Genomic DNA, 25,517 nt, shown 5'->3' on the forward strand with positions numbered 1-25,517 from the left:
GAGTACTCAGAAGACAGAAGCAGGCAAATCTCTGTGAGCCAGACTAAGCTAGGCTACGCAGTGGGAGCATGTAACTCAGTAGTACTAAGGACATTTACACTGTCAAACAGTCATCATTCCTATCCTCCCTCAAAATGTGTCTACCATCCAACACAAAGTCTGCTCACTAGACAGTACTCATTCCTTCTGTCCTGGAAACCACTGTTGTATTTCTGTCTAAATGATTGCAAAATTGTCTTCTCTTAATAGAAAAACTCATACTTGTCTACTTGTATCTAGCTGTTTCCACTTGGTATGTGTTCGTGATCCACCCATGTTATATAACATGTGCCAGTCCCCTTTAAGTCTAAATGATACTGCAGTGTATGGGTATAATTACATTTTGCATATTTCTTCACCTTTCCTAAAGGTTGTTTCTTCTGTTTAATTCTGTTAATAGGCCCTTGCTGTGAAGCCTTTTGAGCCTCCATGACTATTGTAAATAGTACTATTGTGGTAGCAGTGATACAAAAGTATCCATTCATGACACTGAAGGTAGTGACAACTCAGTTTCTCAGATTTCATCAGTTTAAGACAACCAAAAAACGGTCAACTGGGCCATAACAAACCAATTACCATGTATTATCTCTACCTTCAAAGTAATAGTGATGCTCAACAAAAGAAATCTAGTAGCAAATATTTAAAAAGCCAAACAAGTCCACACTTGCCCAATATGTATCTTACCTTACAAGACTATGGGTTTGGAGTTATGATTCAGTTCAGTACTCAGATTAAGATTAAAAAGCAGTAGTATGCATAACTACACAGCCAGCAGTATCTACCGTTTTTTGACACTTGGGTTCCTCTCCAGAGATTTCAAGTCCCTAGTGAGTACCAAGTGTTGTATTTTCTCCACCCAACCTCCCCCCACCCTGTTTTGTTTTTTGTTTTTGTTTTTAGACAGGGTTTCTGTTCAGCCCTGTCTATCAGGCTGGTCTCAAACTCAAGAGATCCACCTGCCTCTGCCTCCCAAATATTGGGATTAAAGGCGTGTACCACCATCAGCTGGCTCAAGTGTTTAAAAAAACTATCCCTAATGATTCTAACTTTCAACCCATAACTCTGAACCACTGCACAATCAACAATGAAGAAATAAGAGAGCCATGCCAGATGCACCAGGAAATCTATGAGTTTTCACAATTTAACTTGGCAATAATCTCATTACCCAAAGCTAAGCATTTCTGTATTCAGCAAAATGTTAAGTGGGTATGACTAAGTGTAATGTTCTCTTTTCCCATACATATTTCTGCAGCTGTAACTGATAAAGGCCTGAATATACAGTTCAATACCGGAAGGATCAAATCTTTAGACTGGAGAACTCCAATGCAATTCAGGATATACCCTGGTATGCCGATTAAAAAAAAAGCCACTGTTTTGTCCAGTCCAAAAGGAAAGAAACATGGGAATGAGAAGAGGGCTTTTTCATTACCAGTGCTGAACAAATCTGGAACACAGCTATCTTGTTGGCTGAAAGAGAGAATAGAAAAGGGGGCAGGATGATAAAAGAACTGGCCTGGAAATCCAGTGATAATCACCCCCGCCCTCCTACTGCTTTTGCAGAAGCCTTCTCAATATTTCAGAAACACCTAACAATCTAGAGCATACTTATGTTTCCAAGGGCAGATTGGGCCTATTTTTTGAGACTCCTCTGCCAGTTTCCTAAGGAAGAATGCCATGGCTAATCCAAAATTAACAAAATTACTGATCTCTTCAGAGCCCAGGGCTCTAGGGCCTGGATGACATCCAAGCTCTGTGGTAGGCTTAGCAAACTGGGACCCTGGTCCCTGAGTGGTGAAGTGGTACAGCAGTCAAGGACAGAGAAGAGAGGTGGACAAGGAGGGCCCATGCAAGAAAGACCATTCAGTAAACAAACTAGCATGTCTAACTCCAAAAACACTCAACATCATACTTCCATCTCTGTTTATATTTTCTTACTCTGCTACCAATTAGAGGTTCCAAGAAAGGGGGCAACAGTCTAAGGAACAGATCATACAGTTAAAGCTGAACTTTGGTAGCACTTGTCAACCTCAGAAAACCAACTTGTTTAAAAAGCTGCAGTCCAGGGATGCAGACCTAACTTCTCAGTACATCCAATACATGGCAGGATCAGGGACACTTAAGTTTCTCTATCTCTCTTGCTGAGGTATTCCATCTTCCACAACCCTCCATCTGCCCTCCTTGTGATTTTCCTAAATGTTCTATTGAAATTGGACAGATTGTTGTATCACATTCACAAGACCTTCTTAATATTGAGAATTAGAGGCTTTGCCCTTTATGATCTGGAACAAGCAAGGGTGTCCTCTAAATTGTTCTGAAGTTCTAATTATTCTAATAACAAAAGTAAACAAAAGAGACACACAACTGGGAGGGAGTAACTAAAAACTTTCTTTGCAGATACCATGACTACTTCCCTAGAGGATACCAAAGAATCAACAAAATAGGTTCTAGAACTAAAAGCAAAGTTGCAAATACAAAGTTAACATGTCGGCATGCATCCTTACCTGCCAGATCTCATTAAAGATGGCGTGAGCTACCATGTGGTTGCTGGGAATTGCACTCAGGTCCTCTGGAAGAACAGCCAGTGCTCTCAACCTCTGAGCCATCTCTCCAGCCCCCATAACTGCTTTCTTATACATCAACAAGAAATTGAAATTTGAAATTACAAGCTCTCAACTATATCTTCCATACTGTACTACTGTGATTGTGCCTGTAACCCCTTCTTCCAAGCTGATAAGGAAGCTTAATCATAAGAAGCTAGGCCAAACATATACACATGTAGGAACAGGATATCTAGATAGATGAGCCAGCGTGCCTTTTAGATAGTAAAAACAAGTTTATCACGGATAATTTAAGCAGAGCCCTGAAAGAACCAATACAGGTATGGGGGAACACCTAAGTACAATCTCCCAACCAGTTTCTAAAGCATGTTCCACCTGACTATGAGTGTAATGGAGCATAGAAGAAATAAACCATTTATTTTTCTAATTCTGAGAAGCTAATGAAAGTTAAAGCCATCCACTTACCATTTTTACCACTGACAAGAAAGCAACACCAAGGTAGTACCTGTTTCACACCCTCCAACATCAAGAAGGAAGGGAATGTATGTAGAGAGATGGTTCAATGAAGAACTCTTGCTGAGCAAGCATAAAACTGAATTTCTATAACTGAAGATCTATAACTACAAACTTAACAGTTTCTCTAGCATCTAGTTGATAAACACTATCATACTATACAACCTATTGCCAGAAAATCAGCTCCATGGGAACAGTGACCATCATCTACCTGAGGCCCAATGAAGAAAACAGAGCTTCGCAAGGTTGGGGGTAGGGATATATATGGTAGGTGTGATCTCAGCACTAGGGATAGAGGCAGGAAGATAAGGAGTTTGAGGCTAGACTGAATACATAAGATCCTGTCCAAAAATCAAACAAACAACAAGCAATCAAGAAAATACAACATGAAGAATCCCATGTAGCTCAGATAAATTTCCTTGAAGAGACTCAAGGTGGCTCAGAAGTTAAGAGCTGCTCTTCCAGAAGACCTGGGTGGGCTCCCAGCACTCACACATCAGCTCACATCTTTAACTTCTGTTCAAGGGGATTGAGAACCCTCTTAACCTCTGCAAGCACCAGGCACATATATAAATAGGGTACAGAGATATAAACATGGAGGCAAAATACTCATAAAAGAAAAACAGGTCTTTTTTTTTTAATTCCTAAAATTCTTGGGTAATAGTATTACAGCAAACTACTTCTGTTGACACAGCCGTTCCCCAGTTATAGTAGCACTACAGTACTTGCAGAAATGAACACTGAGGCACAAACAGACTTGATGTAGTGTCAGACATCCACTTCATAGAAATAGACACCGTTCTAGCTGTAGGCAGAAAAATCAGCCCTTCTGGTCAAGTGCTATTTGAATATAGTGCTATAGCGTGTCTTAATATAGAAGGCACTAGCTCAGCAGCTCCTTTAATCACCGCACTTAGGCAGAGGCAGGCCCATCTCTGTGAGTTTGAGACTAGCCTAGTTACAAAGCAAATTCCAGGGCAGGTTCCAATCCAAAGCTACACAAAGAAATCCTGTCCCAAAACAAACAAAACAGAAACAAAACAAAACATCTCACTCCCCAAAAGAGCTATTTTTCCAGAGAACCTGAGTTCAATTCCCAGAATCTATGTCACAGTTCATACTGTAACTCCAGTTCTAAAGGATCCCAATACCTTCCTCTGGCCTTCACAGGCACCAGCTAGGCATACAGCTCAACCAGACATGAATGAAGGCAAAACTCTCATACACAAAAAATAAAAATAATCTTTTAGAAAAAGAATGTGTGGGCTGGAGAGAATGATGGCTCAGAGGTTAAGAGCTGTCCTTCCAGAGTTCAATTCCCAGCAACCACATGGTGACTCATAGCTATCTGTAATGAGATCTGGTGCCCTCTTCTGGTGTGCAGGCATACATGCAGATAGAATACTGTATACATAATACATAAGAAAGGAAGAGTGGGGGCTAGGGATGTAGTTCAGTGCACACACAAAAACTACTGTTGTTAAAACTGTTAACTCCCCAAATCCTATTTCCCCCATACTTATTTTTGTCTTTATCGGTACCTTTCCTTGTATGCGTATCTATAAAAAATTTAAACTTTTCAGTTTTGATATTAATGTTCAAGTATTCCACGGTGAACAATAGAAGTTCCTAACAGCAATCCCTGAAGCCTGCTGAAAGAAGATGGTGCCCCACAACATTGATTCCACTTGGTTCATATGACATTATGGAATGGTTAAACACTACTCAAGGACAGGTTTTTAGACTAAAACTGCTCTAGACAATTCCAGATTAGCTAACTGAGATGGTCCACCTTCTTACAATACACTAGCCAGAGCTTCAAATAAGAACCTCAGATAAACTACTACTTAACTGCTACTCAGAGACTGACTACAAATGTTACAGCTGTTCCTCGAGATTTAACCTTGTCTTGGTTCTTTTACAGGATCCCATAGAAAAATTGACATCCCCTTCCCAAAAGGTGGGATGGATGGGCTTTTTGTTTTTCTCAAGACTATAGATAACTGTCAACCTGTTTAGGGTTGGTTACAGTTATATAGAATTGGGGGTAGAATATGAAGTTCAGACTCAGGAATCTCTTTTGGAAAATTTAAAAGGAGATTAAATGAGATGAGACAATAGGTAGATTAGTATATCTACTTGTGAAATAGTTTAGCAACTATTAGCTATATATAACTTACATTGATATATTCTTATATATTTATACTTATGTAAAATTTGGATTTGTCTTAGATAATTTATATATTGTTATAAATTTGAAATTATATTTGTCATATTGTATAGGTTCCTCTTTGTTTATGATGTTTTTGCACACTAATGTAAAGTTAATTTATCATACAAATACTAAATATATTTTGTATGTTGATACAATTTATGAATATTTTTATCATACTGCATTATACAGTTCTACCTCTGATCAAGATATTTACATATATATGTATATAGTTACAATTTTTGTGGTCATTGTCCTCATGCTACACATCTGTTTAAAGACTATTTTTATATGTGAAGCTTCAGTCAGTATATGTTATTGAGAATTACAGGCTATAGCCATTGACACTTTTCATACCTAGTTATGTTAGTCAGGTTATCTAGATGCACAGAAATGTACTCAGCATAGATATTTGATCTTCAAACACTTCAAAGACCTATAGAATATGGCATTTAAATATTTTAATTTAGAACTCTGTTGAGATGACACGCTGAATTTTTAAATTCAGAAACTTAATTTAAGCTCACAACATATAAAAAGTACCTGAAGAAAGTGATCAACATGTGTTCCATCAGAGACAGAGAACATCAATAAAAACCTTCAAACTAGACTTACTCTGCTCAGGCGAGAAACTTCCCTGAAACAAAGGCAAGTGAACACAGCTTGCTGAAAATCTTAATTACAAAACCTGTTTCTGGCAGAAATCTCCACATAAATGGTGCTGGTGACTTTAGTAGTTGTGCTTTACATTTACAAATGCAAAGACAGACAGAAGGATGCCTATGAATTGAAGGTCATCCTGGCCTACAAAGAAAACTCTGGGCCAGCCAAGGTTATATAGTAAGACTCCCATTTAAAAAGGTAAAAGAAAAAGCAGGGTGGTGGTGGCACATGCCTGTAATCCCAGCACATGGGAGGCAGATGCTGGAAAGGAAAGCTTGAACTACAGGCTCCAAAGCAACAGAGGAAATTGCATTGGGGGGGGGGGGGGGGGCGCACGGGTGTTTGACAAATGAGCCACAAAAAAAAAAAAAAACCTCCCAGCACAAGACCCCATTAGCAAGTCATCCACAAATTCAATGGCCTTTGAATCTTGTCATTCTGAAACCTATTTAGAGTACAATTTAAAAAGAGATGTCCACTGATCTTTCATGGTCACTATCTACCTTTCTCCAGAAGAACACTGGAAGCTGCTCTCACTGCCTACATCTTTAAACCTATCATACAATTACAACCCATTTTGTGCCTTCACAAATCATTCAAAGAAGACATGTTGTGGCACAAATGCCAAAAGCCACCAGATCTCTTGCCATCTGTTTGTTTGCCCACAGGAATACAAATTGTGTTCTGGGACACATGGTCCAGACAGTCTCTAAGTAAGCATTTCTGCCCCAGAAGGCTCAGCTCAGCTAAATTCCTTTGGGTTTTCTACAATTTTATGTGGGAACTAAGCAGGCCTTGGACACAGCCTTGTGACCCAAGCAGGGATACAAGAAACAGATAGGAGTGTAGGGTGTGTGGTGGTGTGGTGTGTGTGTGTGTGGGGGGGGGGGGTAGCCAAACGACAACCATCTAATCACCTTGTCTTTCCTTAGGAACCATCCACCTAGTTTGTTTTGGGACAGGTTCTCTCACCAGCCTACAGCTCTCCTATGAATTTTTTCCCATTTTTTAATATGGGTTCACAGGTCTCCATGACTGCAAAGCAAGCACTTCTTAGCTTCACAGAAGACAGTCTTTTTTGCTTTCACTTCTAAAATGCATAGCTATGACAAAAAATGATTAAGCACCATGTATGATAAGCCTCCCACTAGGGGATTTGCTAAATGAGCCTAGTTGTGACAATTGGAATTGATAACACCTTAGTAGCATATTTCCCAGTTAAGTATTAACTTTCCCTGAATACCAACCACATGCTTAAAGAATGAGCCTTGCCAGGTGGTAGTGACACACTTTAATCCCAGCACTCAGGAGGCAGAGGCAGGATGATCTCTCAGTATGAGGCCAGCCTGATCTACAAATCAAGTGTCAGGACTACATGGAGAAATCCTGGGGGGGGGAAGGGGAGGGTTAGTACCTGTACCCAAACCAAGATGCAATTACTATCTGTCTACACAAAGGCATAGCAGAGCTCAAACTTGTATTCCAAGCTCATCAGAATCTTGAACACACAAAGAATATAGGACCTTGGGATTAGAACCAGATAAATTCATTAGCTAGAACCAAAAAAAAAAAAAAAAAAAAAAAAAAAGTCAACCTGGAATTTGCATGCCCCTTTACCTATACCTCAAATTGGCACAAGCTGACAAACTGGAAAGGCAACTTTTTTTAAAAAATATTTTTATAAAATTTATTTGGGTGGGGAATGCATATGCTGCACACCTGTGAAGGTCAAGATAACTTTCGAAAATCATTTCTCTCCTACTATGTGGGTCCTGAGAATCAAACTCATCAGGTTTGATGGTAAAACCACCTTTATAACATTATCAAAAGTGTAGCTGGTGTCAAAGCAATGTTCTTGCAAAGCACATAGGAAAATGCCTTGACTTCACACACCCCCACCCCCACCCCAAGACAGGGTTTCTCTGTAGCTTTGGAGATTGTCCTGGGAACTATCTCTGTAGACCAGACTGGCCTCAAACTCAGAGATCCACCTGCCTCTGCCTCAAGTGCTAGGACTAAAGGCATGTGCCACCATTGCCTGGCTTGACTACAAATTTTCAGTCTAAGGACATGTTGCTTTGGAAAAGTAGTTGTTTTTGTTTCCACTAAAAATGAAAGGCTGTGGATTCCTTCCACACTAATATGGTTTGATTAAGCAAGACCCCCTGAAGCAGTGGCCTAATATCCAAAACAGCTGAGATGATGCAGCCTCACACTACTACAGCCAGGATTTGACCAGGTTTATGGGTTTTCTCAGGATGCCCTTGGGACCACAAACAGCAGAAAGCAGTTTAGAGAGAACTATGCCCAAATTCCCAAATATTGTTTATAAATGCTTGTTTTGTGGGTTATAAACGGTTAATGATCACAGTAAACCCCTTTCTTAAAAAAAAAAAAGAGGAATATGATATAGATTTGTTTATACAAATGTAAGGTCAATTTTATTATATGTATATTTTTACTCTTGTTTAGGTACCATGTTTATACAGTTCTTTTAAAATGTATAATTAAGAATACAGATTATAGTCACCTATAACAAGTCAAAACTTAGGTGTTCTAGATATAGATATATTCCAAATGAATAGATATTCTTCAAAACCTTTCAAATCTATAGAATATGACATTCAAAATTATTTACCAGGGTCTTTCATGACATGAAACACAACTGCTCATGACAACACTAATTACGTGGGCATGGAAGAAACTTGTTATGGAGTTTGCCTTCAATGTGGCAAAATTGGCCTATTGGGCAAAGAAGTGCTCTTGCCTGGACTGCTTGACAGCACGCTGTCCAAACTGGAAAGGCAGGTTAAAAAGGAAAGTGACTGCTCAGCTTGCCAAGAGACAGAATGGTCCTTCAGGGTTGCTGCTTTACAAAAGAAAGCACCGTAACTTTATCAATACAAGACAGATAGTCATATTCCCTGCTTCCATTTTATTAAAAAAAAAAAAAAAAAAAAAAAAACCTGCCAAACACTATGGCCTATTGGATGTCCCAATGTTACAGAGGAGCTTTGGGTGACTGTCTAGGCAGCAAGATGTCTCTGTCAATTCTAGAGTTGATATATTATCCTTCTAAGGTCTTTGATGGAGTTATGGCTACTGTTTTCATTAGTTATGATAAAAGTTACACATAAAACTTTAGACTCACAAAGATAGGATAGGTGATAGAATATTTCCATTAGGACTACTGTTAACTATAGTTCTTGCTTGATAGCTATTATATTTTACTATGTTAAAATTAAAACCTTCCTGGTGATAGGGGAGTCATTCTGTATGCTGTGAATGTTTCTCTTATTGGTTTGGTGAATAAAGCTGTTCTGGCCAATGGACACGCAGGATATAGCAGGTAGGAAGTATAGGCAGGGCTACCAGACTAGGAGACCGTGGGGAAGAAAAACTCAGAGAGTGACCAGGGAGATGCTATGTAGTCTGCAAAGAGTAACATCCTGAAGCATTTATGGGTAAGCCACAGCCTCCTGGCAATATATAAGTTTATCAGAAATGGGTTAATAATTAAGAGAGAACTAGCCAATAAGCCTGAGCCATTGATCAAACAGTCTATAATTAATATAAGTATCTGTGTGTTTATTTGGGTCCAAATGGCTGGGGGAAATCAGACGGAAAAGAAACTCTGACTTCACATGTACAAAACACGTTGAAATGAGAAAGCTGGACCTCTAGATTAACTGATAGTATTAGACTCTAGGAAAATGAAGATATGGATTTAATCCATTTAATCAGTTATTTATTTTGGAAGTTGTGATGGGAACCCAGAGCCTTGAGCAAGTCAGACAAACCCTTTCCTACTTGACTTTTTTTTTTTTTTTTTTTTCTTTAAAGATGGTTTCACTTAGGACAAGCTCAAAATTTGAGATCTTCCTTCCTCTACCTCCCAAGTATTGGGATTACAAGTATGCCATCACATCTGATGACAGTTGATTTTCTTAAGGCTGTTGTGAAAGACACCTGAATGAACTATTTCCTTGTCCCTTGGATACATTTATCTCAGCTGCCCAATAGCATCTCCCAACTGCAAGACACTGTCAATGTGTAGGCAAGGGTATGAGAATTGTAGCTACCAGTAGGACTCCATAGTTCTGGCCTGTGCTCATAAAACAGTGAGGTGGTGACTTGTGGCAGTACACATCTCTGACCCTAGCATTCAAGAAAAAGACTGATCTCTGTGAGACTAAGGTTGGCCTGGTCTACTGAGTTCCAGACGAGCAGGTTTACAAAGTGAAACTCCATCTCAATAAATAAATAAATAAATGTTGGGTCTGGAGAGATGGCTCAGAGGTTAAGAGCACTGGCTGCTCTTTCAGAAGACTCAGATTCAATTCCCAACACCTACATGGTAGTTTACACCCATCTGTAACACCAGTTTCAGGGGATCCAACCCAACTCTTCTGGCCTCCAAAGGCACTGGACATACAGATGATGCACAGACATACATGCAGGCAAAACACCCACACACATAAACAAATAAGTAAGTTTTCAAAAGTTTAAAAAGAAAGAAAAGTGTCAACGCCACATGGTGGGATATTTTTATAAATGAGATATTAAGCTATTATGTGGATATACCTAGTTAACATTATCTTAGCTCCAAGCTAGTCACAAAACAAAACAGTTATCATTTTTATAATAATGTAGTATATAAATTCATAGAAACAGTAAAACTGTAATTGTCATGATGTAATAAGACAACCTTAATAGTTAACAGATTTAAATTAAATTTTATCTTTACAATGTAAAAATGTTTTGGAGGAGTCACCAAGGTGATTCACCAGGTAAACGCATTTGCTGCCATGCCTGCTGACCTGAGTTCAATCCCAGGAACCCACATGGTAGAAGAGAAAAGCTATATTCTTCTCTCCCCGCTTCCCCACCACCACCACCATTGAGACAGAGTTTCTCTGTGAGACAGTCCTGGCTGTCCTGGAACTCACTTTGTATATATACCAGGCTGGCCTCGAACTCACTATGGTCTGCCTGCCTCTGCCTCCCAAGTGCTGGGATTAAAGGCGTGCCCCACCACTGCTATTTATTCCCTCCTTATTACACCCTGGTTTCTGTAATAAGCTGCCTTACTTCCTCTGGCCATACTCCCCATTCTTCCTGAGATCCAGTTTAGACTTCACAGTGGACCTGCTCAAATCATTTACTCACTAACTCGTTCATTTCTCCAGCCTTTTCTCACTTTCCCTGTACTGTTTTGAGATGGGATTATATCCCTGGCTGGAGTTATGAACCATTTGAGTGGCTGAATGTTGGGAAAGGAAACCAAGTACTCTGGAGGAGCAACATATGCTCTTAACCACCTAAATCCCATGTTTCCACTTTTAAAAAACAAAAACCCCCAAAACTTAAAACTCCTGTAGATAACCTTACTTCTCTTACAGAACAGAAAACAGAAACTGTTCTGTTAATAAAAGTCATGCCTTTACACTAAGAGTGGAATTAAACTAAGAAATGGGAATAATTAAAAGCTAACACAAGTAAATAAATGCAGGAAAAAAAGTCGTGTGCTTGCGTGCGTGTAGAATTTCCAAACCTTAGTTAGGGAGTGATAAAGGAGTTTATAATAATAGACACTGCACTGTTCTTAGTAGTAATGAGTTCTTTTCCATCCTGACTCTATTCTGCCCCAATATCAGAAGTATGAATTTACGTTTATAGTATTGTATTCCCTATTTCTTCCACCAGGCAATGATGTGGGGAGGGAGAGTAGAATGAAGTTCAAATACAGCCTGGTATAGTGTGTCCTCCTGTCTGTTGTGAAGAACAAACTGTATTCTTTATCCTTCAAGTTCAAGTATATGGCTGAACAATTATCCAATAACTGAGAACAGGCGCTAAACCACATAAGAGAACATAGCCAAAGTCTACCTATCCAATACTACCAAATAAATGATCAGCCTGGCTAAGGACAGCTACATTGCCTTCTACAGCAAAGGTTTCCAGGGAAACATCAAATCCCAGTGGTAAGAGATGTGAAAAGCAGACGCTAGCATAGAGTTGGGGGGTGGGGGACAGCTTTAGGCACCTGTAGACTATAATATGCCGTTCTGAATTTTTTTTAACTTTTTATTTATTTCATGTGCACTGCTAGTTTTGCCTGCATGTATGTCTGTATGAAGGTGTTAGATCCCCTGACCAGGAGGAGTTATATTGGTGAGCAGCCATGTGTGTGCTGGAAATTGGGCCTGGATCCTTGTGCTCTTAACCACTGAGCCATCTCTCTCCAACCCACTGAAATTTCTTCTTCCCATTAAAAAGCACAACTAAACTGGGTGGTGTTGGTGCACGCCTTTGATCCTAGCACCTGGGAACCAGAGACAGGCAGGTATCTGTGAGTTCCAGGCCAGCCTAGGGCTGTTACACAGAGGAAAACCTGTGTGGGAGTGGGGAGAGGAGCAGAAGTAATAAGGTGAGGGAAGCTAGAGGCACCCCAGAAATATGACAACACTGTTAATACTTCCATGGGTGTTTACAAGGACAAACACTAATGAGTGCTCAAGTCTAATTTGGGGTCAAAACAAAGGTTTGTGAATCTCTATGAGAACAGTATGTATGTGAAAGTCTCCAAGACAAAATGACATAACATCACAAAATTTATCATTGCAGAAGCAAAAACACAGTAAATTCACCCTGAATGTGAGTCTCTGTCTTTAAGATTCAAAGTCTATGAATATATGCATTTTGAAAGAGATCTTCAAATTCTAAAGGGCTCTCTAACCTTCCCTACAACTGATGCTCCAGCAAAAAGTATGACTGGTCTAATTCTTGACCACCAGAGTCCTACTAGGGAGCATGGCCCCAGTACAGTGTTCAGGAATTTGAAGGGGTGAAAGGGTATTACTATGCCTAAGGCCTCTATCCAAAGCCAGTGTTAGTAATAACAGGTGATGCAATGAAAATCCTGCCTTCTATTTGTTTGTCCTCCCTTCAGTCAATTTTGACAACTGTTGTCAACAGCAAGAACCATAGGTAAATGATTATTCTGGTTGAGCTTATTTTGATTATGGAAATCTGAGTAGGCTCCTTGTAATACTAGAAGAATGTTAAGCAACAGATTTTACAAAAGGCTGGGTATAGAAACAGTTTAGCAAAATCATGAAACTACAACAGTTGCTTCTCTAAACTTGGAAGACAGATTTAAATCATCATCTAGCACACAGTCATTCATGTAAGCCTACTGAATCTTAACCTATCTGGCTTCTAAACTAAGACTTCCTTGCAATTCCTTGATGGTGTAAACCTTTCATCCTTGTGTTTCCTGAGTATTATTTTTCAGTCACACTGAGACCCCTATTAGCAGCAGCCTGAACCCTGAATCCTGCCCTCCCAGTAACCCCTGCCCTAGAACTGAGTCCCCAGAGCACTGAGTCCCCAGAGCAGTATACCTGCACAGAGCATTGCCAGTACCTCTATACCTGACATAAAAGTAAGGTATAAACTATGTCTTTCACTTCTGTTACTAACAGATTTTCCCTTATTTTTTTTCTTTTTAATCATCTACATTTTGTTTTTCTGGTGGGGGATGATGGGGTGGTATATAAAGTACAATGGGATTGCAAATGCCCACAGTGCCTAGCTTAATTTTTATTCTTTTTGTTGTTGTTTGGAGATTTTATAATCCCACTGTCTCAGCCTCACTAGTACTGGAATGTGTATGTAGTATCACATCTGGCTAATGCTTAACAAATTTCCCTTTTGCTGTAAATAGTTCTGTCACACTTAAGTCTGTTTGTATGGTACTGGGGACTGTACCTTGGGTCTCACCCACTTCAAATCAATGTTTGAACCACTGAACTCTATGCCCAGCCCAAGTCTGATGATTTGTTACTTGTACCCCAAAGAGACTGGGGTTTGATTCTCAGCACCCACATGTTGGCTCACAACTGTCTGCAACTCTAGTTTCACAGACATTATGCCCTCTTCTGAATTCCAAAGACTACCAGATACATACTCAGTAGCATATATATATACACAATATAAATATTAAAAAGACATGAGAGGGCTAGAGGGATAGATCGGAGATTAAGAGCACTGGCTGCTCTTCTAGGACATGGTTCCAATTCCCAGCAACCACATGGCAGCTCACAACTGTCTATATTTCCAGTTCCAGGAATCTGCCACCTTCACACCAATTCACATAAAATGAAAGTTAAATTAATCATTCAAAGGAAGGAAGGAAGGAAGGAAGGAAGGACATTGGGATGGTAGTGGCACACGCCAGCACTACTCAGGAGGCAGAGGGGTCAGCCTGATCTACAAAGTGAGTTCCAGGACAGGATCCAAAGCTACAAGAGAAGCCCTTTCTCAAAAAACCTTAAAAGACATGAGGAAAGTACCTGCAAATAGAAGACAAGTACCTTACCACACAACACAGCACGCATAAAATGCACAAATGACTAGCTATAAATACTCATTTCCAAACACTAACAAGCCCTTCACTACCTATTTCCTCATCCCTCACCATACCCAAACTTCTACCAAGCACTAAGTACAAAGAATAGAAACTAAAATCCTAAGCATTTCACCTGCTACTAGAAAGCATATTCAGGGTCACTCCTGGGTGAATGAAGAAAACAAAAGCCACTAGGCAGCAAACAATCATCAAAAAATAAAAGCAAAACCTTTAACTACAGTTCCAGGGGACCAGACACCCTTACACAGGCAAAACACCAACGATTGATTGATTGAGTAAATAAGAAAATTAATACAAATAAAGACAAAATTAAATAAATATAAAACACTCATAACTATCATTAAGTTATTATATAAACTACTCTTACACTTCTCTGACATCACCCAGATTAAGAACACACCTTTCTTTGATGAATTTCAGTGAAGCCAGGCATTGGTGGCACATGCCTTTAATCCCAGCACTCTTGAGACAGAGGCAAGTGGATCTCTGAGTTCGAGGCCAGCCTGGTGTACAGTGAGGCTTCAAAACCACAGAGAGACCCTGTCTCAAAAAAAAAAAAAAAAACACTAATGCCAGGTGGTGGTGGTGTATGCCTTTAATCCCAGCACCGGAGAGGCAGAAATACGCAGGTTTCTGTGAGTTTGAGGCCAGCCTGGTATATACAGGGAGTTCCAGGACAAGCTCCAAAGCTATAAAGAAAACCTGTCTCAAACAAAAACAAACAATAAACACACACTCATTCTCTTTCTCTCACTTAAAGGTAGGCAAGGTGGTCCATACTTTTAATTCTTAGCACTTGGGAGGCAGAGACAGGCAGATCTTTTTTTGAGTTCCAGGCCAGCCAGTCAGAGCTAACATAGAAAGCCATGCCTAAAAATAAAAGACGAGGAAGAGGGGGAGACATTTCAACACATAAAATCAAGCAAAGGTTTTATGAACTTGAAATGTGTGATATCTTTTGCTACATCTTATCCCACTAGTAGTTCATTTTATGACCCACTGTTTGAGAAAAAGAATTACTATTGGGTGAGGGGGACTCAAAACACCTGTAATCCCTATACTGAGAAGGCTACTGAGGAAGGATTGCTGAATTAGATGACAACCTAGGGTACAAAGATCATAACTCAAACAACCAGCAACAATATTCCCCCTCAAACTCCAGACTCAGAAACCTAAATCTTTTACACTAATCCTATAATAAGAAACTGAGTCCTGAAAAATCAGAGTAGCCCAAGGGCAGCTGCCCAGTGTGTCCACCCATTGTCAGGTTCTATACTCCATGTGGTTCTCATTTCAACCCTACAAAAATTATCAGCCCTCATAAAATACATGCTTCCTCAAAGTAAATGCCAGCTTTTGCAGATATAAAATCTTCAAATTTAAGTCCCCTTTTAACTAATCCTCTTAACCAATCCTGTTTAAAAAAACAAAAAAACAAAAAAACAAAGGCCAAACCACCTGTAGTCATGTGTGCCTTATTACCTGAAGGTAGGACAACTGGGGATATTAACTGCACTCAAGGACACAGGAATTACTAATTGGTATTTCTGGAAATTGCATAATACCAAGTCCAACAATACCTCTCCCCTGGCACTGTCTCCACAATGTACCCAAGACTCTGATGTAACAGCAGCTAGAAACAAATACACAACTTTGGCCTTGAATGGAAACCAAGAGGAGAGACCTGAAAGCAAAGCAGAAAAGACCTAGACAAATATCCTCAGTTCTTTCAACAGAACAAATGCTACTGGTTTCCACTTTTCCCACCCAATGGATAGTAAGAGTACAGTTTAAGGTGTGCCCTCACACTCAGTCACACATACAGTGCCATTTTTTGTCCACAAAGCTTGAAATACTGATTTCATTTTACAAAGCTCAGAACTATGGCCTTGAGTCTGAACCCTGACAGTGAGCTTCACAGCTATCTTTCTAGTATATAATGCTACACCCAACCATTGCTTGCAGCAGCAAACTTCTAGTGCCATCACAGACTGGAAAGTCTAACATGATTTTCTTTATGGGAAAAACAAAAACAAAACCAAAACAGGTTAAGCTAAGCATGATAGATAGTACACCATTAATCCCGGCATCAAAGAGATGCCTTTACTCAATTTCTCCTTCTTGGTTTAGTTTTGTTTTGGAAGCAGGGTATCATGATGTAGCTTTGGTTAGCCTTCAGAATATGATGGTCTTGAACTCATAAATCTGCCCTCTGCCATCTCAGTGCTGGGATTAAAGGTATGACCCCTGCACCCAGCAATCTCTTAATTTGGAGTTAATGTTTACATTATCTGACCTATTTGTAAAAGAAACATAGCCAGGCATAATCCCAGCACTTGGAGGCAGAGGCAGGCAGATCTCTGTGGGTTTGAAACCAGCCTGGTCTACAGAGTCCCAGGATAGCCAGAGATACACAGTGAGACCCTGTCTAAACAAACAAGTAAAAGAAATACACCTTTGAATTAATTTCACATAAACTAACAAAATTGCCTTTCCTCAGGGTTCTTGTGTTCAAGACCCCAGCCTAACATTCAGAAACTACACCTGTCCAGTCATCAGCTGCCAGCTTCATCCCTTGCTGGAGACCAGAGTACTTCATCAAACCTGAACATTAATACAATTCAAAAGGAGCCAAGGGAAGCAATGAAGGTATGGAAAGAGATGTCTGTGCCGTCACTCTACCAGCATCTTCTGGTTCCTTCATAAAGTTACATCATCAGGCCTGCTTCTGCTTGAACATTTCCCCAAAATACAGCAAACCTCTCAAAGCAGATAGCTTCATAACTAGTACATTTCAACTATTCCCACTGTCCTGCTCTTCATGATCAGGTTATCACCTCCTATATTAGTCTCCACTGAAACTTGCCTAGAGGGAGACAGCACCCTTGGAAGGCACCTAATGAATAGTAGCATGATTGTGTGTAACTTTCCTAGAAAAATCAAGTCCTGCTTCTTAGCCTCAGGCTTTAAGGGTTAAGTTATTCCTACCTGTGGATATACTCCATGCTTAGTACTTTCTTCCCACCTTACAAGCAGATTGCAAATACCTTAATAGGGCACTGGATCGGTGACACTCATTTTAACGAAAAATAGGCAAAAAGGGAAGAGACAAATGAGAAACTAAAAGTCAGGCTCAAGATGCCATGCTGTATAATAGCAAAACTGAATTGTGAATGAATGCCCAGAGGCTGCTCAGATTCCTTGAGTCACCTTCCTTAAAACAATCAGATGATAGGGGCTCTAATGGCAGGGCCAGGAGGCTGGATTTCCAGGAAGGGAGGGTCCTACTGTGGTCAAGAGAGGGGAGAGAGATCAAATCAAGTGCCAGGAACATTTTCTTTTCTCAGACTGTATCTTAGACTATATCTAAGAAAAGATATTTTAGCCAGGCAGTGGTGGCACATGCCTTTAATCCCAGCAACTGGCAGAGGCAAGTGGATCTCTGAGTTCAAGGCCAGCCTAGTCTAGAGTGAGTTCCAGGACAGGCTCCAAAGCTACAGAGAAAACCCTGTCTCTAAAAAATAAAAACAAAAAGATTACCTCACATAAACAAGACACTGCCAACTTCTGACAAAAAGAATGGAAATGAATGCAATCGAAACATTTCAAAAGCACACCCTAATGATTATAGTAGCAGTGGTCTTGTTCCTAAAGATGAAAAACAAAATCTGAAAACCACATCCAAAAATTGAAATTATAGTAGAATTAAATGATAAAGCTGGGCAGTGGTGGAACACAGCAAGCCTTTAATCCCAGCACTTGGGAGACACAGACAGGTGGATCTGAGTTTGAGGCAAGCCTGGTCTACAAAGTCCAGGACAGGACAGGCTCCAAAGCTTCACTGATAAAAGATAAAGAGAAACCCTGTCTTTGGGGGGGGGGGGTGTGTGGTGGACAGTTTGAGTGCTTTTAGAAATGTTTACCTGTGTAGTAATTTGGTGAAGCAAGAAAGAGATTAGGCAGGCTTTGCTGGTAAACATCTGTAATCCCAATAACTGGAAGGTGGTTGCAGGTTGATGAATTTCAAGACCTGCCAAAGTTTCAGAGAGCACTTGTCTCAAAAAACAAAATCCCAACAGAGGCAAGTGAGACTGCTCAGCAGATCAAAGAGCTTTTGATATGCAAGCTTGACAAGAGATTGTCAGAACCTAATTAAAGGAGAATAGAGAACCAAGTCTAAAAAGTTCTCCTGACTTCCACACTTGACCAAACACTCACATACTATCACAATAAAAAAAAAAAAAAAAAAAAAAAAAAAAAAAAAAAAAAACCACAGAGTTAGGCAGAGAGCTCTGTAGTAGAGTACCTGCCTAGTTTGTGCACGATCTAGGTGTAATTCCCAGGACCAAATCCTAAAAACCTATTTTGTTACAAAAGTATAGGGGGATTAAGATAGCTTTCAAAGGGCACAGGTATCTCCTACCTTTCCAAGACAGCCAAGGCTGTTACACAGAGAAACCCTGCCTAGAAAAAACAAAAAACAAAACAAAATGATAGCTTCCACTTTAAAAAACATTTTAAACATAACTTTCCAAATTCTATAAATGACCACATACCACAATTGTTCAGATAAAATAAAAATGATGTGGTATGGTGTTAAGAAGCTAGCCAGGTCTACACAGGGAGACACTGTCTTAAAGTAAAATAAAGGGACAAGAAGAGGTTAAGGTAAGACTCAGCAGACAGCCCAGAAGTTAAGCACTTGCCTAGCTTTGTGTGAGGCTGTGTTCTATCTTCCCTTTGGTGTGTGAGATTTAGAGAGGTACATGTCTACTCTGTTCTAAACCTGACAATGGACACACTCTCAATTTATTCAAAGTAAGATATTCTGTGATTCATCATGAGATAAATCTGATTTATATTATGGATAACTGTATTAACACTGACAAGTTGTTTGGGGGGGAGTGTCTTTAAAAAAACAAACATAAAGAGCTGGAGAGATGACTCAGTAGTTAATTAAGGGCAGACTGCTCTTCCAGAGGACCCAGGTTCAAATCCTAGCACCCACATGCACACTGTTAACTCCAAGATCTGACATATTCACACAGGTAAAAAAAAAATTAAAAATATAAAAATAAGATGGCTCAGAAGAGCACTTTCTGGTCTTACAGAAGACATAGGTTTGGTTCCCAGAATCCATACAGCCACCCTTAACTTCAATTCCAGAAGATTCTATGACCTCTTCTGGCTCCAAAAGCCCTAGGCCTAACACACACATACATATGCAGGTAAAACATGCAAATACATTAAGCCTTTCAAAGAAGAGAAACATTCTGGGCGGTATATCACACGCCTTTGATCCCAGCACTTAAGAGGTAGAAGCAAGTGGATCTGAGTTCAAGAGCAGCCTGGTCTACAAATGAGTTGCAGGACAGCCAAGGCTACACAAAGAAATCCAGCCCTGAAAAACCAGAGAAGTGTAAAGCCTGTGAGATGACTCAACAAGTAAAATGTATTTGCAGCTAAGCCAGAGGACCTACCTGAGTTCAATCCCTACCACCTTCGTAGTGGAAGAACCAACTCCTACAAAAGCCCAGTAGGCCTGGTCTAAACAGTGCGTTTCAGAACTGCCTTGCCTCAAAAAAATAAAAATAAAAAACAAATTATGCCTACCTGTTCCAGACTTTCTCCTATATACTTACAATAAACTGTTCTGTGAGCACTTATATTCTTGGGCTTCTGTATTTCCATTCATTCAAATGTTATTTACTAGGCTTTTCTTGTGACCCTATGACAAGCACTAGAAAGGCAGGAAGTCTCTGCAGGCCTGGGGAAGACAGTTCAGCAGGTAAGGGACTTGCTTGCCTAACATGCAAAGACCAGTATATGATTCCCACCACTACATAAATGGAAGATGTTGAAGCAAACTTGTAATTCCAGCATTCAAGTGGAGGCAAGAGAACCCTAAATTCAAGGTCATCCTTGGCTACTAGACCCAGTCTCAAACAAAATCCTTCAGTGAAGGAAAAGAGTCTATACATCTCCAAAATGTCAACTATAATTACCAATTGGCCTATCAAATTACTCCTATATATCTAGCCCATAAATATTAATTCATATCCACACAAATAGTTTCTCATGAACAGGGACTTACAATATAGTCCAGGGTGTCACTAACTATCCTTGATTTTCAGAGCCACCACCCCCTACTCTGTATATAAGTGTTTATAAGCAGCACTATTCCCTTTTACCAAAAAGTGAAACACTCAAGCCTACCATTTTATCCATTAAAACTAGGAGAGTATCATTCTGTCATGAAAGAGAAGAAAGTACTGATCCATGCAGAATGAACCATCTAAAAAGCATACTTAAAGAAGCCAGACACTAAAAGTTAAAGAAGTGGCAAATGTACAGCATAGATTATAGTTTGCAGGGATTACAGGAAAATGGAAAGCAACTGCTACCAGAACCATGGGTTCTTTGTGAAGACATGGAAATGTCCTATAGTTGATTACAGTAATGAATGCACAATTCTGTCACCATGCTAAAATCCAGTCAATTCTGCTGTGTGAATTATGTATCTCAAAGCCATTCTTTAAAATGTAAAACAAATGACGAACACCTTTAATCCCAGCACTCGTGAGACAGAGGCAGGCAGGAGGATCTCTGAGTTAGAGGCCAGCCTGATCTACAAGAGCTAGTCCCAGGACAGCCTCCAAAGCTACACAGAGAAACCCTGTCTCGAAAAAACCAAATGTAAAACACCAAACAAAAAAGTCTGATTAAAAATTTTACAATAGGGAGGGAGGAAGAGGGAACTGGGATTGATATGTAAGACAATAAAATAATTAATTAATTAAAAAACTTTTACAATAGTATCAAGCTCAGATTACACAAAATTGATACTCAAACACTTGAAATACCAAAACAATAGTCATATTTATACATGAATCAATGATAAGAATGCTTTGTTCATCTCTTAAAAGAAAAGAAAAATAACCAATATTTTCCTGACAACATGAAAGAAATACTACCCAAACATCTCCCTTTTAAAATACTTTCTGCACATCAGGTTGAACCACAGTTCTAACAACTCACCCATATTGCAAGTTACTAAGTAGAACACACAGTGTACTTAAGCAATCGTATAACAAATTGCTCAGACTCAGTAAGCTTACCACAATTACTAGGAACTTCAATGATACCTTAGTTAAAACTCACTCCAGTAAGTTGCATTATTTTTTTCTAAATGAACTTGCATTTAGTATTATGTATGGCAAATTCCTATCCAATTGTTAAGATGCTCTTTTAGGCACTAAAGAGACAATGGAGAGTAAGAAAAGCAAGCCAAACAAATCCCTCTCTTGTGGAATTTAATTCTGATGAAAGGAAAAGTAACTTATGAAAAAATCTGTTACATGTGCATGCCACATGTATTAAATGAAATAGCAACAGCAGGATTTTCTCAGAATTCTCACTTTGCAAATGTCCATTATTTTTTTTTTTAAAACTAGGACAACAAACACCACAAAGACTTATCAGGTATTAATAGCAGGGTTTTTTTTGTGTTTGTTTGGTTTTTCAATACAGGGTCTCTACAAGTAGCCCTGGCTGTTCAGCAACTGACTCTGTAGACTAGGCTAGCCTCAAACTTAAAGAGACCCACCTCGCCTGCCTCTACCTCTGGAGTGCTAGGGTTAAAGGCCTGTGTCACCACAACAGGCTCCATTAGCAATTTTCAATAACAAATGTTTATTCTTGACCACAGAATCGGTATGTTGCCCAAGCTATCCTAGTATTGGGGATCTCTGTCTGCTGAGTGCTGAGATTACAGCACTGTGACACTGCCCATCTTCTTTCCAACCAATGCTGTCAATCCCTCAAGATTACTCAAACTTAGACATCATAATTTTAATTTTTATTTTGGGTGTGTATGTGCAGTGCATGCAGGGGCCCCAGAAAGCCATAGGACAGAGTCTGTTTCCTAAGACTGAAGTTATGAACATTGTAAACTGGCCACTGTATATCCTATGCAAGAGGCAGCTGAGCCAGCTCTGCAAGAATCTAGACATCAAAACTTTATATCCACACAGATGGTAACAGTGGGTTGTCAGAAGCAAATTGCCCCAAATGGCTTTTCTTTAAAAACAATTCCATGCAGGATGTTGGTGCTCATAGCACTTAGAAAGCTGAGACAGGACTGTCAAATTTGAGGACAGCCTGGACTAGAGTGAATCCTTGTCTCAAAAAAAAAAAAAAAGTAAATCTGCCTGGTGTTGTTCACGCACTCAGGAGGCAGAGGCAGGCAAATCTCTGTGAGCCTAGTCTGTAAGAGCCAGTTCCAGGGCAGCCTCCAAAGCTAAAGAAACCCTGTCTCAAAAAACCAAAAACCAACAAAAATAGTAAATCCAGGAACTGGACAGATGATTCATCTGTAATTGCTGTTCTTACTGAGGACTCAGGTTCTGTCTGGTTCCAGCACCCTCATAGCAGCTCACTATCATCTTTAACTCTAGTTCTAGGGGATTTGAGGCCTTCTTCTGATCTTCAAGGGAAGAATGCACATGGTGCACAAAAATTAAAGTAACCCCCAATCTATAGAACTTCTAATTCTCAAGTCATTCAACAGCCTAAATTGTTTAACTTGAATATACTACATTTGTTTCCTATTTCCAATAGTGAAAGTGATCTGGTACAAAGATCACAAAAACTGGCTCAAAAAAGGTTATCTCTTGGAAGCAAAGTCTAAATTTCTTTAAACAATTCAATAATTTAGTGGAAATTTTACTAAGTGGTCTAAGCTTCTTCGGCAATTCTTAAGCTATTTCCCCCTTGCAGCCCTCCAACTAGATACATAAACTAAATACACAACCAAACTCTCCCAGTCACTTCAGCATCCTAGCTTTCTTCAGCAGGTAAAATCCCTTATCTTTGGCAATTTGCATGAGCAGAATACAAGCAAGATAAAATGGGGGGGGGGGTTATTTACATTTAAAACCAAATAACATTTTAAGAGACTTAACTCTACCTTGACTCCTACTCTATTATCTGGAGGGCAACACGGCAGTAATATATTTTGTAATAGATTAGGCTCCTTCCTTCTTGATTTGATCAACTCAAAGTATTTAACAGTTTTATCTTCTCCAACCTTCCCGGCTGAAGCACTGGACAGAAAGGAGTTGGATATCTATAAATGCCCTCCGTGGAAAGATCACCCCCTTCCAAATTAAAACGAAAAGGATGTTCTTTTAAATTATTAGAAAGGGCATAAAACACAGTGCCATCCAAAGCCTTCTTGAATTGAAAGCACATTCACAAATCCTTTTAATTTCTGTACATGGCTTTCTTTACAACTTCTAACGTCTACCAATTCCAGGGACTATGAAAGTTGACATTTCTATTCATAAAAAATTTCCAACCATTCATTATAGACCTAAAGAACACATTGTCTTAGAAGCACACTGCGTATTGCATTACTGCCCCTTCAATGGCAAGCAGACATTTCAATTCTCAAAAGACCTACAAGAGATCACTGACACCCAACAAACACCCAACAGGAATTGGAGGGGGAGTTAATCTCACCAGGTTGAACAAAGCATAAACAAATAAACAAGCAAGCTAAAACACTTTAAAAAAAATCCTTGTCTTGAGTAAAAGGGAGGTCAGCCACTTAACAGAAGCACATGACTCATCCACCGGCCTGAACACAAGTATTCACACGGTACACTGTACTAACCTGGGATTTCCCATTCCCAACCAAGGCCCGGCCTTGGGGGCATCTCCTTGAAGTTGTGCTATTTCCGTGTTTGTGGGGGGGGGGGTCATTTTATTTTGCTGAATCACAACTCCCCCACATCCCCACCCTAAAACCAACACACACCCGCAAATGATATGACCATTGCAACGGACGCCAGCCAGCACAGACCTGGCAAAACAAAGCACCCAAAGAGGGGGCTTCCAGGCTGAGTGGGTGGGGCGAGGGGGGACTCCTGGTCTTTCGTCATCCCTCTTGTCCCCTGGGTCCCGCCTGGGGCAGGCGTGCAGTGGCAGCCCTCCCCCTCAGGACATGCTCTTCTACCTCTTTCTAGGCAGAGCTACAGGGACAGCCAGAAAGGTGAGACTAAGGAAGCGGGAACTCACTATCCCAGCACCGGCAGGACTCAGGTAGCGGAAGGAGCGCTCTGGGGCACAGCGCACAGGAGCGGCCTGTCCCAATAGGGAACCGCAGCCAAGAGGACCAGCAGAACCCGCGGCAAGCATCCCGGGCCCGGACTTACCCGGGCCGGGCGCGCACCGCGGATCCCGCGGCACCCGCTTCCTCCTCCTCCTCACTTGACAAAATGGCGGCGGCAGGAAGTGCCGGGCGCTTGGCCCGCCCCCCGCCCGCCCCCGGCCGCCAGTCCCGCCGCCCAGCGCGCCCGCGACCCCGGTCCCAGTCCCCGCTGCCGCCCGCGCCGAAGGGGAAAGCGGCGGGCACAACCGCTCCACTGCGAAGCCCGCGAGCCCGCCTGGCCACTGCCGCACAAACGGCGCGGGCGGCCCCGGCAGCCCACAAGCAGCAAGCAAAAGCTCCGGGCCCACGAAGCTCCGGCCTCCCCGCCCCCGCGCCGCGCCGATGGCGTAGGTGGTGGCGCACCGGCTCCATTACGCAATGCAGGTTACGCGGGCCGCGCCGTGGGGCCCGGCAGCCCGCCTCGCGGCCGCGAAGGACACCGGTCCTCACCTGAGACGCTAGGCCGCACGCCGCCTCACGCTGTCCGGGCCACCTGCGCCAAGCTGGGGCCCGTCCGCCGCGCCCGCTGCGCCGCCGCGCTCACAGGCCCCGCTCGCCTGCGGACACCGCCGGCAGCCGCCGCCGCTGCCGCCGCCACTGCTTCGGTTCCTCGGCTGCGGGAGAGCAGAACAAACAGCCCTGCCGCCGCCGCCAGCGCACTGACGTCACCACGCACGCTGCGCGCGCGGCCCCGCGTCACCGCCGCGCCCGACGTGCGCGTCCCGCCCGCCTTCCCAGTTCCAGAGGGCTTTCCCGTGACCAGCAGCTAGTGCCTACTTTAGGTTTCCTCCTCAAGCTGGGGGAACCTTCGAAGACAATCAAGGGACTCCAGGGGCCAAGGGAGGAGGTTGTGCACCCCGCAAACTAAGGAACTAACCTAAGACC

The 25,517-nt window shown here is 41.2% G+C and overlaps 1 protein-coding gene across 6 annotated transcripts in view; it reads right to left on the reverse strand.

The window, feature by feature from the left end:
- Brd4 (bromodomain containing 4) overlaps nucleotides 1-25,280 on the reverse strand; it is a 78,350-nt gene extending 53,070 nt beyond the window's left edge. For 2 of the 6 annotated variants that reach the window (XM_051177472.1, XM_051177471.1), the window contains exon 1: nucleotides 24,637-25,038. In XM_051177472.1, coding sequence (XP_051033429.1) covers nucleotides 24,637-25,004 — 368 coding nt within the window. In that variant the 5' untranslated portion in view covers nucleotides 25,005-25,038. Of the gene's footprint in view, nucleotides 1-24,095; nucleotides 24,237-24,284; nucleotides 24,304-24,499; nucleotides 24,613-24,636; nucleotides 25,039-25,082 lie in introns of those variants that run through there. The other 4 variants (XM_051177474.1, XM_051177475.1, XM_051177476.1 and 1 more) reach the window with 4 other exon arrangements.
- Between the last annotated feature and the right edge of the window lie 237 nt (nucleotides 25,281-25,517).

This window comes from Phodopus roborovskii, unplaced genomic scaffold (genome assembly GCF_943737965.1).
Source record: "Phodopus roborovskii unplaced genomic scaffold, PHOROB, whole genome shotgun sequence".
NCBI classification, from domain to species: Eukaryota; Metazoa; Chordata; class Mammalia; order Rodentia; family Cricetidae; genus Phodopus; species Phodopus roborovskii.